Source organism: Lates calcarifer, linkage group LG15 (genome assembly GCF_001640805.2).
Source record: "Lates calcarifer isolate ASB-BC8 linkage group LG15, TLL_Latcal_v3, whole genome shotgun sequence".
In the NCBI taxonomy this organism is placed as follows: Eukaryota; Metazoa; Chordata; class Actinopteri; family Centropomidae; genus Lates; species Lates calcarifer.
The window spans coordinates 1073142-1088258 of NC_066847.1; the positions used below are offsets into that span (position 1 = coordinate 1073142).

The 15117-nt window shown below is 46.0% G+C and overlaps 1 protein-coding gene and 1 long non-coding RNA gene across 15 annotated transcripts in view; one reads left to right on the plus strand and one right to left on the minus strand.

The window, feature by feature from the left end:
• Positions 1-15117, minus strand: part of kiaa0319 (KIAA0319 ortholog) — a 42116-nt gene that overhangs the window by 2111 nt on the left and 24888 nt on the right. Inside the window, exons 1-15 of one of the 4 annotated variants that reach the window (XM_051076356.1) lie at positions 11132-11260; positions 4147-4203; positions 3209-3882; positions 2980-3115; positions 2758-2853; positions 2502-2660; positions 2281-2428; positions 2054-2202; positions 1797-1948; positions 1510-1648; positions 1269-1428; positions 1040-1176; positions 394-516; positions 208-298; positions 33-124 (exon numbers count right to left, since the gene is read on the minus strand). In XM_051076356.1, the coding sequence (XP_050932313.1) occupies positions 33-124; positions 208-298; positions 394-516; positions 1040-1176; positions 1269-1428; positions 1510-1648; positions 1797-1948; positions 2054-2202; positions 2281-2428; positions 2502-2660; positions 2758-2853; positions 2980-3115; positions 3209-3882; positions 4147-4189 (2299 nt within the window). In that variant the 5' untranslated portion in view covers positions 4190-4203; positions 11132-11260. Of the gene's footprint in view, positions 1-32; positions 125-207; positions 299-393; positions 517-1039; positions 1177-1268; positions 1429-1509; positions 1649-1796; positions 1949-2053; positions 2203-2280; positions 2429-2501; positions 2661-2757; positions 2854-2979; positions 3116-3208; positions 3883-4146; positions 4204-7858; positions 7988-10042; positions 10365-11131; positions 11261-15117 lie in introns of those variants that run through there. The other 3 variants (XM_051076354.1, XM_051076357.1, XM_051076355.1) reach the window with 3 other exon arrangements.
• Positions 6040-14696, plus strand: LOC108881860 (uncharacterized). 11 transcript variants are annotated; one of them, XR_007814725.1, is made up of 5 exons: positions 7113-7655; positions 10376-10923; positions 13126-13184; positions 13453-13491; positions 13838-14696. It is a non-coding gene; the product is annotated as an uncharacterized LOC108881860 (long non-coding RNA). The 11 variants fall into 11 exon arrangements; XR_007814716.1 differs by lacking the exon at positions 7113-7655 and adding an exon at positions 8202-8749; XR_007814724.1 differs by lacking the exon at positions 7113-7655 and adding an exon at positions 9737-9839.

Here is a 15117-nt window from a genome sequence, read left to right on the forward strand (position 1 = left end):
GTAGCGACAACACCTTTACTGAAGCGACTCACTGAATTTGGGCCTGAGCTCCACCCGCTCCTGTTCGTCCATGTTGTCCAGGATGGTGTATTTGGTTTTCTTCCTCACTTTGGTTTGTCTCCTCCTGAACACAGTCGACACGTTATCACCTGGATTAATAACAGGACTCTGTATGAAGGTGTAGTGTGTGTGTGAGTGTGTGTGGACCTCTTGCAGCAGCAGATGAAGGTCCAGCTGACTGACAGGATGAAGACCATGAGCATGAAGCTGGTCAGGATGACGTAGAGAACCCTCCACTCTGAAACAAACAGAATCAACTCGTCTGTTAGCTCAGTCACTGCTGTAAAGAAATCAAACCTCCAGTTAAGAAAGATCATCAGTAAGTATAATCACCACAGTTGCTCTCCCCGTCACCAAGGTAACGGCGGATCAGATTCTCGGTCCAGAAGGGGTCGCAGGTGCACTCCTTAGTGACCGGATCACACTGACCCCGGCCTGAACAGCGCAGCAAACACACTGAGGGAGAAAACACACACACAGGGAAAACTCAGTCCAGATCCGCATCAGGAGCAGGACTCAGGGATGTTTAAGATCTTTCTTTATTTTATTCTTCTTGGGCATTTAACCTCATTTAAACATTGAAACTGTGTTTGATCTGGACTTTGAGTCTCAGATAGAGAAATATGTGTGAGCAGTGTTTCTGTGTTTTTGTTATTGGCATCATCTTTTCTGTCAGTTAAAGAGAATAATCAGGGAAAACCATGAGTAATGATGATGGGTCCACACTGTACCATCAGAGCTGAAGGATTCAAGATGTTTAATGTGGTTGAAAAGTAGATTTTTTACAGTTCAGGTTCCTGTGACGAGAGAATCTGGTCTGGTTTCAGCTGTAGTCCCTGATTAAACATCAGATCTCACAGAGTTAATCAAAGGTAAAGGTGATATCTTTGATTTCCCAAAGTTAAGGAGGAAAGACACTTTGAATGGACCTGGTCTGGACAGAAACTGGTCCTGGACCTGGTCTGTGCAGTGAACTCACAGACGGTGTCGACCCTCAGGACTCTGAACAGCAGGTAGTCACTCTTCTCTCTGAGCAGCTGGTTCCTCAGCAGACCCACCAACCTGGAGCCGGAGAGCGGCCCCGAGGAGCCCCACACCGAGAACCGCAACACCGTGCTGCAGATCCACATCCACAGAGACAAACAGAGCACGGTCAGGGACGAGCGATCTGGATCTCTGAACCAGTCAGTGCAGCAGTCCGTCAGTACCTGAGGTGAGAGTGTCCCTGCAGCGCTCGGACCTGGATGTCGCTGTCGAGGACGTGCAGCAGAGCGGCGAGCTGTCGGACCACCGTGTCCCTCTGAGCCAGACTGACCTGAGACACCGACACCAGCATCTCTAGCTCCACCTCCTCCCCCCCACCGGGCTCTACGGAGACACGGGAGGGACACACTTCACTGCTCTGAGATTTGAACCCTCCAGCCCTCAGAGTCTGAGATTCTGTCCTACCTGGTCGGACCTCCACGGTGGCCGTAGCGGTGCTGGAGCGCCCCTGGGCGTCGGTCACCCTCAGCTGGAACAGGTAGGTGCCCTCCACCAGGTTGGCCAGGTACAGAGAGGCCTGCGTCTCTGAGCCGTACAGGACGTCCTGCAGACAGACGTCAGACTAGTTCTTATGTTCCTCCTGACACACGTTATTCAGAACTCTGAATCTGATCGACTCTAATGAGTCTGATCTTATTTATTTTGTATTTATTTAATAAAGACGATGCACAGTAAATGTATTTTACACTGACCCCGGCAGCCGGACTCTGGCTGTCTCTGACCCACAGGAAGTGGACCTGAGTCTGGTCTCCGTCGGTGACGGAGCCTTGGAGGACCAGCGAGTTGTTGGGCAGAGTCAGAGTGTGGCTGCCGCTGGCGTGAGCGACCGGAGGAAGACTCGTGGCTGCAGGACGAAGGTTTGAGGTTTAATGATCACTGCAGGGTTCAAATACACATTATTATTATTGGTTCATGGTTTTATCTGTAAAACATCTGTAACCTCGCTCACCTTCCTGCACCCTGACGGTCAGTGAGGCGCTGTCTGTCGCCCCCTCCTGGTCAGAGACCGTCAGTCTGAAGGTGTAGCGCCCGACGCGAAGACCTGTCGCCGTGGCTACCACCTGGTCCACGTCCTCCAGCTTTAACCCAGGAGGACCACTGTAAAAATCCACAGGTGAGTCGTGGTTAAATCTTTTCAAACAGTGAGACTCAGAAACATCCTGTCCTGTGTCCCACCTGATGGCGTCCCAGTGGTAGCTGACGATGCCACGGTCGTCGGTGCTGCCGCTGCCATTGAGCAACAAGCTGCTCACAGGGAGAAGCAACTTCCTGTCAGGACCCACGACAGCCACCGGACCACGGTTTGACCCCCTGCCCTCTGACACTGAGTAAACAGACGGGTTTGTTTAAAGGAGTTCATCATGTGAATGTGAATTTTATCAGAGCGATAAATTTACCAGACGCAGCAGCAGCAGTCGTAGCAGAGGGTGAGGTCGTGGTTGGAGGGACGGCGCTCAGTGTTGAGGTGGTGGTGGGGTCAGAGGTCACGGCTCTGGATGGGGGGGGAGTGGTGGGGGGTGGAGCTCTGGCTGCCGACTGGAGCAGCTTCACCAGGTCTGTGGACACAAAGACAGAGTCTTTATTAGAATGATTATCTTAAAGGAAAACCTGAACCTTGGTGTGTGTGTGTGTGTGTGTGTGTGTGTTCAGTACCAGTTGTAGTTTCAGGGGAAACTGAAGCTTCAGGTGTAACTGTAGTCAGCACCTGTGCAGGTTTTCCATCAGACATCATCAGAGGCTGATCAGCAGCTGAAGGAAAGAATCATTTTATTATTTTCAGACAGCTCTGGTTTCCTCTGAGAGAAGCTCTGTAACTTTAACAAGCTGTTTGTGTCTGTGTGTTTGTTAAAGGTGTGCTCACACAGTCAGGTGTACCTGGCTGTGTGGTGGTGCTGCTGGGCCAGTGAGGCGTGGTAGGAGACAGAGCTGGAGTCCTCACATGGTCCTGTTGGGTGGAGTCTGTGGTTGATGGAGTCAGTGATGTAGACATGATGCTGCTTTGTGGTCTGGTCTGTAAAAAAACCAACAAACACAAACAAATCACTGGCTGTGTTTTCGATGTGAAAGAAAGGCAGTCTTCAAGCTGATTCATGCCATCACTCACTGTTTTCTCTGCAGCAGGATCCGCCGGCCTCCTGGTTCTCTCCTCCTCTCCCCGGCTCATGTTCCCCCCTGAGGAGGCTCTAATCTGGGCCACGCTGCTCTGCGTCGGCCCCCTCTCTGGACCATCCTCTGCCTCTGATTGGTTGAGCCCGTCTCTTCCTTTCAGAGGCGGCTGATTGGTCGTCGTCTCCGCCTCTGAACCACCACCTCCCCTCTCCTCCTGGCTTCCCTCTGAATACTCCACATCCAGGATCCCGGGGTCAGAGAAGTCCAGCCGGGGCCCATCGAAGAGGGCGAGATCCTTCAGAGCCTCCAGGTCCCCGGGGGCCTCAGAGGTCCGTGACAGGGGCCTCCAGCGGCCTCGGTACGGCTCCCCTCTCACCAGAGACTGAAGCACAAGGGTCTGCGGGGACGCCCTCCGCAGGAAGGCCAGGAACGAGTCTGCCCCGGGTCTCTCTCTGGGCTGGCAGTTCTCCCTCTGCTGGCAGCTCAGGATGTAGCAGCGGCCCTCGAACAGCCAGGCCAGGTCGTAACCCGGCAGGTCGCAGCAGGCCGCCACGCACTGCGGCAACGACGACACGCCAGGGACCCGCATGATACCACTGCTCTCCACCGCTGGGGACACCACAGCCTCGGAGAAGGTCGCCCCCTGCCAGCACTGAGACGCCACCACAGCTGCAACAGAAACATCGGAACATTAGAAAAAACTGAATCAAATGGTAGTAGACCTGTACATCAAGACACTGTACAGAAAGACGAGAAGTCAAACCACTGAGAGACAAAAACTAAACAAGATCTTCAGGGAGAGATAAGTTACTCTGAGGAGCACAGTACAGTTACAGGTGAAACCAGAACCAACTGTAAACAACTCTTTAAAAACATCAGAATTTATATAAAGATTAAAATCATCCTTTTAATGATGTTGGTGGATGTTTGTACCTTCCACACTGTGCAGCAGCAGCAGGAATGTTTTCTCCCACATGGTCAGTCTGTGGTCTGAAACAAACACATCACACACTGTAACTTACATGTTATCTTTAAGTGCAGTACATTACTCTTATATTTCTCTGTGGACTTGTTAATAAAATCAGCTTGGCTCATGTCAGCTTTGGCAGAAAGTAATCAAGAGCTTCACCTTCATATTTTCTGCACTATTTTACTTTTACATTCATACATTTACGGTAGCGCCGCAAGAATTCACACAAAACACAAAACAGCCTGGGCTTCTCCATTGGATAAAGCCTTAGGGTAACTTCCGCTGTTTACAGTTTTTTTGACCAATCAGAAGTTGCTGCTGGGCGGCTCAGTCGACCAATCAGCGCTAGGCAAATTCGCCGACCAATCAGCGTCTGCCTGGCGATGTTGGCTGGCGTGTGACGCCATTGTTGGTGAACTGTGTCCAGGTACACGGAGCGGCGGTGAAACGAAGTCGGAAATATGAGCGAAAATACGGAAGAAAACCAACGTTTGCGTCGTTAACACTGTTGGAAGTGTTTTAGAGAAGAAGCCTGGACGCCGAAACAAGCTTTGGAGCGGTTTTTGTCAAACACGGATCAGGCTGGACGCTGATACCTACGGCAGGAAGGTAAGCTAGCGAGCTAACTATTTCGCTAGCGTTAGCATTAGCGTTAGCGTTAGCCTTCTCTTGTAATGTTGTCCTTTGGTCGTATTTACAGTTTTAGTCGTTTTTATCTTCATTGTTTGTGTTTCTGTGACTAAAGTGTCTCTGACATGAGCTGGGGTCCCTGATTTAACAGATTATAAAGCAGTGGTAGCCCGTTTACAACTCTATGCAGCTTTTATTGTGTCTCTTTGCGGTCACTTGGTGTTTTGGATTTTTTTGTCTCCTTGCGGCCGGTTTGCGTTAGTTTGCGTCTTTGTGTATCTCTTAATGGTCTTTTTTTTTTTTTTTTAAATATATCCCTTTGCGGTCTTTTTACATCACTTTGTGTTAGCTGTTCAGTGTCTTTGTTGCTAGGTGTCTCTTCCTGGTCGTTTTTCCACCTTTGTGGTGGGTTAGCATCTCGCTCTGATCGTTTTGTGTCTCGTTCTTTTTACCTGTTTGTTGTCATGGTGTGTTGTCGGTGACCTGTGTCGTTACCAGCTGTGGTCAGCACAGAGGAGAGCAGAGCAGCGGAGAAGTTGCTGTTTTGGTTTGTAGCACTGTGAAACTTCATGACCGAAGACATCTGGATGTTAAAATAGTCCTTGGAGCTGTTTTTGTCCAGCATGATTGGGGCTGGACACTGAGCCCGCTAATAAGCTAACTGACGCGGATTGGGTCTGGGGTCCCAGACAACTGGGCCGCGATCAGAAATCTTCAGCCTGATTCAGGTGTTCAAAAATTATCAGGAGACGGCAGTTTCCAAGGCAGCAGAGTTTATTTGTCGACAAAGAAACCCGAGAACAGTTCACAGTGCACAAGATACACCAGAAGAGCTCCAAACTATACTGACTCTGTCCCTCTTTTATACAGTTTTGGCTGTGACTTTCCACACCTCTTAGGCCCAATAAAATAAAATGACCTCTGAGGTCATGTATTTTTAAAAACTAAGTTACTTGTTATTGTTACACCATTATTTCTTAACTCTTCCTTGTATGATTATTTTTTTTAATTATATGTCTTTTTTCACATGTTAATATGGATTATACAAAGTATGTATTGCATGCAGTGAACACTAACATCTACTCTCACACGGTGACCTTTAACACATATCATGTTTTCTTTGATTCATACAGTAAATAATGATAATACCATTTCAACACAGTATTAAGTATTATAAGATCAGTAGCTTATTGTAGCATTCTCTCTTCACTCTTTGCACATCACATAGCTGTTGACCTTAATATACACCACATAACTACTTAGCGAGTGTTATCATTAGCGTTAGCCTTCTATTTTAATGATATCCTGCCATATTTACAGTTTTAGTCGTTTTATTGCGTTTCTCTGACTGAAGCTTCCCTGACATGAGATGTGGGTCTCTAACATGGACGATGATGACACAGTGGTTGTCTGTTTACAGCTCCGCGTGTCTCCGCAGTTGTGTGACCATGCGGACTCGTTTTGTGTCTTTGTTGACATTTCTGTGTGTATTAGTTGGTTTGAGTCAGTTCCTAGTCCTTCTGTGTCTCTGTTTACATGGTGTGTTGTTCCTGGCCGTGACCTTTGTCGTCATTACTCGTGACCCGTGTCGTCATATGCTGCGACCGCAGAGCAGAGCAGAGCCGCGGAGACGTCGTTGTTTTGGTTTGTTAGCACTGAGAGAAGGTTAATTACTGAAGAAGTCTGGAGGCTAAACCGAGCTTTAGAGCTGTTTTGTCGAACACAGATGAGGTTGGACACTGCGGCTAACGAGCTACCTACTTAGCGGACGGCGTTAGCATTAGAATCAGCTGCCAGCTCCACTGTTAGCATTAGCCTCCTCCTATAGTGTTGTCCTTTACATTCTTTTGTTGCTTCTGTGAGCAGATATTAAATGTGGGTCACTAATGAGAACAGATAGTAACACAGTGGTTGTCTGTTTACAGCTCTTGCCGTCACTCCGCGTGTCTCCGCAGTTGTGTGACCATGCGGACTCGTTTTGTGTCTTTGTTGACATTTCTGTGTGTATTAGTTGGTTTGAGTCAGTTCCTAGTCCTTCTGTGTCTCTTAATGGCGCTTGAATATAACGCTGTGATGACGTGTGTCTCTGTTTACATGGTGTGTTGTCCCTGGCCGTGACCTTTGTCGTCATTACTCGTGACCCGTGTCGTCATATGCTGCGACCGCAGAGCAGAGCAGAGCCGCGGAGACGTCGTTGTTTTGGTTTGTTAGCACTGAGAGAAGGTTAATTACTGAAGAAGTCTGGAGGCTAAACCGAGCTTTAGAGCTGTTTTGTCGAACACAGGTGAGGTTGGACACTGCGGCTAACGAGCTACCTACTTAGCGGACGGCGTTAGCATTAGAATCAGCTGCCAGCTCCACTGTTAGCATTAGCCTCCTCCTATAGTGTTGTCCTTTACATTCTTTTGTTGCTTCTGTGAGCAGATATTAAATGTGGGTCACTAATGAGAACAGATAGTAACACAGTGGTTGTCTGTTTACAGCTCTTGCCGTCACTCCGCGTGTCTCCGCAGTTGTGTGACCATGCGGACTCGTTTTGTGTCTTTGTTGACATTTCTGTGTGTATTAGTTGGTTTGAGTCAGTTCCTAGTCCTTCTGTGTCTCTTAATGGCGCTTGAATATAACGCTGTGATGACGTGTGTCTCTGTTTACATGGTGTGTTGTCCCTGGCCGTGACCTTTGTCGTCATTACTCGTGACCCGTGTCGTCATATGCTGCGACCGCAGAGCAGAGCCGCGGAGACGTCGTTGTTTTGGTTTGTTAGCACTGAGAGAAGGTTAATTACTGAAGAAGTCTGGAGGCTAAACCGAGCTTTAGAGCTGTTTTGTCGAACACAGGTGAGGTTGGACACTGCGGCTAACGAGCTAACTACTTAGCGGACGGCGTCAGCATTAGAATCAGCTGCCAGCTCCACTGTTAGCATTAGCCTTCTCCTATAGTGTTGTCCTTTACATTCTTTTGTTGCTTCTGTTGTGTGGTTGTGTTTCTGTGAGCAGATATTAAATGTGGGTCACTAATGAGAACAGATAGTAACACAGTGGTTACCTGTTTACAGCTCTTGCCGTCACTCCGCGTGTCTCCGCAGTTGTGTGACCATGCGGACTCGTTTTGTGTCTTTGTTGACATTTCTGTGTGTATTAGTTGGTTTGAGTCAGTTCCTAGTCCTTCTGTGTCTCTGTTTACATGGTGTGTTGTTCCTGGCCGTGACCTTTGTCGTCATTACTCGTTACCCGTGTCGTCATATGCTGCGACCGCAGAGCAGAGCAGAGCCGCGGAGACGTCGTTGTTTTGGTTTGTTAGCACTGAGAGAAGGTTAATTACTGAAGAAGTCTGGAGGCTAAACCGAGCTTTAGAGCTGTTTTGTCGAACACAGGTGAGGTTGGACACTGCGGCTAACGAGCTACCTACTTAGCGGACGGCGTTAGCATTAGAATCAGCTGCCAGCTCCACTGTTAGCATTAGCCTCCTCCTATAGTGTTGTCCTTTACATTCTTTTGTTGCTTCTGTGAGCAGATATTAAATGTGGGTCACTAATGAGAACAGATAGTAACACAGTGGTTGTCTGTTTACAGCTCTTGCCGTCACTCCGCGTGTCTCCGCAGTTGTGTGACCATGCGGACTCGTTTTGTGTCTTTGTTGACATTTCTGTGTGTATTAGTTGGTTTGAGTCAGTTCCTAGTCCTTCTGTGTCTCTTAATGGCGCTTGAATATAACGCTGTGATGACGTGTGTCTCTGTTTACATGGTGTGTTGTCCCTGGCCGTGACCTTTGTCGTCATTACTCGTGACCTTTGTCGTCATATGCTGCGACCGCAGAGCAGAGCAGAGCCGCGGAGACGTCGTTGTTTTGGTTTGTTAGCACTGAGAGAAGGTTAATTACTGAAGAAGTCTGGAGGCTAAACCGAGCTTTAGAGCTGTTTTGTCGAACACAGGTGAGGTTGGACACTGCGGCTAACGAGCTAACTACTTAGCGGACGGCGTCAGCATTAGAATCAGCTGCCAGCTCCACTGTTAGCATTAGCCTTCTCCTATAGTGTTGTCCTTTACATTCTTTTGTTGCTTCTGTTGTGTGGTTGTGTTTCTGTGAGCAGATATTAAATGTGGGTCACTAATGAGAACAGATAGTAACACAGTGGTTGTCTGTTTACAGCTCTTGCCGTCACTCCGCGTGTCTCCGCAGTTGTGTGACCATGCGGACTCGTTTTGTGTCTTTGTTGACATTTCTGTGTGTATTAGTTGGTTTGAGTCAGTTCCTAGTCCTTCTGTGTCTCTGTTTACATGGTGTGTTGTTCCTGGCCGTGACCTTTGTCGTCATTACTCGTGACCCGTGTCGTCATATGCTGCGACCGCAGAGCAGAGCAGAGCCGCGGAGACGTCGTTGTTTTGGTTTGTTAGCACTGAGAGAAGGTTAATTACTGAAGAAGTCTGGAGGCTAAACCGAGCTTTAGAGCTGTTTTGTCGAACACAGGTGAGGTTGGACACTGCGGCTAACGAGCTACCTACTTAGCGGACGGCGTTAGCATTAGAATCAGCTGCCAGCTCCACTGTTAGCATTAGCCTCCTCCTATAGTGTTGTCCTTTACATTCTTTTGTTGCTTCTTTGAGCAGATATTAAATGTGGGTCACTAATCAGAACAGATAGTAACACAGTGGTTGTCTGTTTACAGCTCTTGCCGTCACTCCGCGTGTCTCCGCAGTTGTGTGACCATGCGGACTCGTTTTGTGTCTTTGTTGACATTTCTGTGTGTATTAGTTGGTTTGAGTCAGTTCCTAGTCCTTCTGTGTCTCTTAATGGCGCTTGAATATAACGCTGTGATGACGTGTGTCTCTGTTTACATGGTGTGTTGTCCCTGGCCGTGACCTTTGTCGTCATTACTCGTGACCCGTGTCGTCATATGCTGCGACCGCAGAGCAGAGCCCGCGGAGACGTCGTTGTTTTGGTTTGTTAGCACTGAGAGAAGGTTAATTACTGAAGAAGTCTGGAGGCTAAACCGAGCTTTAGAGCTGTTTTGTCGAACACAGGTGAGGTTGGACACTGCGGCTAACGAGCTAACTACTTAGCGGACGGCGTCAGCATTAGAATCAGCTGCCAGCTCCACTGTTAGCATTAGCCTTCTCCTATAGTGTTGTCCTTTACATTCTTTTGTTGCTTCTGTTGTGTGGTTGTGTTTCTGTGAGCAGATATTAAATGTGGGTCACTAATGAGAACAGATAGTAACACAGTGGTTACCTGTTTACAGCTCTTGCCGTCACTCCGCGTGTCTCCGCAGTTGTGTGACCATGCGGACTCGTTTTGTGTCTTTGTTGACATTTCTGTGTGTATTAGTTGGTTTGAGTCAGTTCCTAGTCCTTCTGTGTCTCTGTTTACATGGTGTGTTGTTCCTGGCCGTGACCTTTGTCGTCATTACTCGTGACCCGTGTCGTCATATGCTGCGACCGCAGAGCAGAGCAGAGCCGCGGAGACGTCGTTGTTTTGGTTTGTTAGCACTGAGAGAAGGTTAATTACTGAAGAAGTCTGGAGGCTAAACCGAGCTTTAGAGCTGTTTTGTCGAACACAGATGAGGTTGGACACTGCGGCTAACGAGCTACCTACTTAGCGGACGGCGTTAGCATTAGAATCAGCTGCCAGCTCCACTGTTAGCATTAGCCTCCTCCTATAGTGTTGTCCTTTACATTCTTTTGTTGCTTCTGTGAGCAGATATTAAATGTGGGTCACTAATGAGAACAGATAGTAACACAGTGGTTGTCTGTTTACAGCTCTTGCCGTCACTCCGCGTGTCTCCGCAGTTGTGTGACCATGCGGACTCGTTTTGTGTCTTTGTTGACATTTCTGTGTGTATTAGTTGGTTTGAGTCAGTTCCTAGTCCTTCTGTGTCTCTTAATGGCGCTTGAATATAACGCTGTGATGACGTGTGTCTCTGTTTACATGGTGTGTTGTCCCTGGCCGTGACCTTTGTCGTCATTACTCGTGACCCGTGTCGTCATATGCTGCGACCGCAGAGCAGAGCCGCGGAGACGTCGTTGTTTTGGTTTGTTAGCACTGAGAGAAGGTTAATTACTGAAGAAGTCTGGAGGCTAAACCGAGCTTTAGAGCTGTTTTGTCGAACACAGGTGAGGTTGGACACTGCGGCTAACGAGCTAACTACTTAGCGGACGGCGTCAGCATTAGAATCAGCTGCCAGCTCCACTGTTAGCATTAGCCTTCTCCTATAGTGTTGTCCTTTACATTCTTTTGTTGCTTCTGTTGTGTGGTTGTGTTTCTGTGAGCAGATATTAAATGTGGGTCACTAATGAGAACAGATAGTAACACAGTGGTTACCTGTTTACAGCTCTTGCCGTCACTCCGCGTGTCTCCGCAGTTGTGTGACCATGCGGACTCGTTTTGTGTCTTTGTTGACATTTCTGTGTGTATTAGTTGGTTTGAGTCAGTTCCTAGTCCTTCTGTGTCTCTGTTTACATGGTGTGTTGTTCCTGGCCGTGACCTTTGTCGTCATTACTCGTTACCCGTGTCGTCATATGCTGCGACCGCAGAGCAGAGCAGAGCCGCGGAGACGTCGTTGTTTTGGTTTGTTAGCACTGAGAGAAGGTTAATTACTGAAGAAGTCTGGAGGCTAAACCGAGCTTTAGAGCTGTTTTGTCGAACACAGGTGAGGTTGGACACTGCGGCTAACGAGCTACCTACTTAGCGGACGGCGTTAGCATTAGAATCAGCTGCCAGCTCCACTGTTAGCATTAGCCTCCTCCTATAGTGTTGTCCTTTACATTCTTTTGTTGCTTCTGTGAGCAGATATTAAATGTGGGTCACTAATGAGAACAGATAGTAACACAGTGGTTGTCTGTTTACAGCTCTTGCCGTCACTCCGCGTGTCTCCGCAGTTGTGTGACCATGCGGACTCGTTTTGTGTCTTTGTTGACATTTCTGTGTGTATTAGTTGGTTTGAGTCAGTTCCTAGTCCTTCTGTGTCTCTGTTTACATGGTGTGTTGTTCCTGGCCGTGACCTTTGTCGTCATTACTCGTTACCCGTGTCGTCATATGCTGCGACCGCAGAGCAGAGCAGAGCCGCGGAGACGTTGTTGTTTTGGTTTGTTAGCACTGAGAGAAGGTTAATTACTGAAGAAGTCTGGAGGCTAAACCGAGCTTTAGAGCTGTTTTGTCGAACACAGGTGAGGTTGGACACTGCGGCTAACGAGCTAACTACTTAGCGGACGGCGTCAGCATTAGAATCAGCTGCCAGCTCCACTGTTAGCATTAGCCTCCTCCTATAGTGTTGTCCTTTACATTCTTTTGTTGCTTCTGTGAGCAGATATTAAATGTGGGTCACTAATGAGAACAGATAGTAACACAGTGGTTGTCTGTTTACAGCTCTTGCCGTCACTCCGCGTGTCTCCGCAGTTGTGTGACCATGCGGACTCGTTTTGTGTCTTTGTTGACATTTCTGTGTGTATTAGTTGGTTTGAGTCAGTTCCTAGTCCTTCTGTGTCTCTTAATGGCGCTTGAATATAACGCTGTGATGATGTGTGTCTCTGTTTACATGGTGTGTTGTCCCTGGCCGTGACCTTTGTCGTCATTACTCGTTACCCGTGTCGTCATATGCTGCGACCGCAGAGCAGAGCCGCGGAGACGTCGTTATTTTGGTTGGTTAGCACTGAGAGAAGGTTAATTACTGAAGAAGTCTGGAGGCTAAACCGAGCTTTAGAGCTGTTTTTACTGAACACGAGCTAACTCGTTATCGGCGAGCGTTAGCATTAGCCTCCTCTTTTAGTGCTGTCCTGTAGCTGTGTTTACATTTCTTGTTGCTTTTCTTGTGTGTGGTTCTGTTTCTGTAACTCAGGTGTCACTGACATGAGTTGTGGGTCTCTAACGAGGACGGATGATAACACAGTGGCGGCTGTTTACAGCTCTTTGCGGTCACTTTATGCGTCTCTGGAGTCATTGTTCTAAGGCTTCATGGTCGGTTTGTGGTAGTTTAATGTTTAAAACTCTTCCTGTTGTTAAGTTTATCTTAAATGTCAGTTGTGTTTCTGTCTGTGGTGGAAGATGTGTTGAATTAGTAACAGTATCAGTGTAGAAATACTGTTATAAGTCCTGTTTTTCAACTGTTAACTTTAGTAAAAGTGTTAATTATGAAGTTCACAATAATACACGTGTTGACAGATTAGTTGATCAACAATTAAAATAGAAATTTAAGGTGGATTCATCTGTTAAAGGTGTTGGTTCCAGCCCTCTTCTGAAACATCCCATTAATGTTGAATATTTCTGTGTTTTTGGGTGAAATTGATCATTTTCCTTTCTGTGTCTTTTATTTCCTCCAGGTGTCACCACTTCATCCATGACTCCAGAGACCAGATGAGACCAGGACAGAGTCTTCCAGGTAATTCAGAAACACCCTCACATCACCTGTCATCATCAGCACTTTGACATTAAGTTGTTTAGTAACTGATCTGAAGTCTGAATAATTAAATTCATTAATAACTGTAAATAACTGACATGTCTATAATTTACAGAGTTAACTCATTAATGACATTTATTTACATAGTTCATATAGAAACCGCTAACATGACGTTTTTATTTTTAGTTGATGATCAGCTCTGCCTCGTTAAAATCATCAGTTTTAAGTAAAAGTCTCGTGTGTTTTTCAGGTGAACTCACAGAAACAGCTGGATCCAGTGGAGCTGAAGGTAAGACAAGAATTTATTTCTTTTAAAAACACATCAGGGAACAAAACAGCCAATCTACAAATCAGTGGTTTGTTTTTTCTTTCTGAAGCTTAAATAGTCCTGACGTATTATAGATATAATTAGTCTTCTCCTTTCTTAATTCTATTTATAATAATGTTAGTTTATGTTTAACGTCAGGACTCTTGGAGCTTTAGAAAGAAAACAAACCACTGATTTGTAGAAAACTAGTTGATTAATTTTTATCAGCAAAATGTAATTAAATATGAAGGAGTAAAGACAGTTCAGAGTAGGAGAATCAGGTTTCTGAGTCAGTTTGTGTCATTAACATGTTGTTGTGTCTCTGCAGGAGGAGGAGGCGACGGCAGCAGCTGAAGGTCTGGACCTGAAGAGGATGAAAGAAAAACAGAGTTATTGAGCTGATAATCACAGACTGATGCAAGTAAAGCTGTTTGGTTTTATTCACTCAGTTTCTAACAGTGTGATGTAGTTGTCCTCATGTGCTCACTCAGTACATTAGCTTGGTTTGTAGAGATATAAAGACTGTGACCGGAAATGTTTAACGTCTTTACACTGTCATGATTTTCCTCTGAAAGAAGAGCAGCTTTTACCTCTAGATGATTCTTCAACTGAAGTTTGTAACTCAGACACTGGTTGGTTTGTGGTATTCTTTGAGTATTTTACTTTTTTAGTCTTTGACAGTTTGAACTTCAATACCCAGAAATCCTCTGTGCTTTTGGTTCTGTGATTTGAAAGTTGCTGATGTTTGTTGTTTCTGAATTTTCTCTTCAGGACTCAGAGTTGAACATCAGCTGATGGAGAGAAGAGACATGAAAACATTTCCAGAAGGTCAGTGTTTATTGTTTTCAGTCTGACTCTGTCATTATCTCAGCTGCAATAACATAATCCACTTTAATAATAATTATCAGTATTTTTTCACTATGTCACTGCAAAAAGAATTGGTATGAAACTCTTAAATGTGTGTCTCCTGTGTAGAGTCAGACTGAAAACAATAAACACTGACCTTCTGGAAATGTTTTCATGTCTCTTCTCTCCATCAGCTGATGTTCAACTCTGCTGATTTTTGTTGTCTTTCTCTTCAGGACTCAGCCTTGAACATCAAACCAAAAGCACAGAGGGTTTCTGGGTATTGAAGTTCAAACTGTCAAAGAGTAAAAAAGTAAAATACACCAAATCCACGAAAAAACCAGTGTATTGAGTTACAAAACTTCAGTTGAAGAATCACCTAGAGGTAAAAGCTGCTCTTCTTTTAGAAGAAAATCATGACAGTGTAAAGACGTTAAACATTTCCTGTCACCAGTGACATTCTTTACATCTCTACAAAACAAGCAAATTTAACGGTTGATGAGCACGAGGACAACTACATCACACTGTTGTATGAATGGGTGAGTAAAACAAAGCACCTGCTGGTGGTTCAAATTTCTCTCACTTTTACTGTGGTTTGTCAAATATTGCCTGTAACAAATCAATAAATTTCATTCTAAACGTTTGAGCTGAGTTTCTCCATTTTCTTATTAGTTATGCTTTATATAATAGTTGTACACTAATTTTGAAGCATTTGAAAGTTTTAAAGTATAGCACGAAAAATGTCATACTATAGTCAGGTGT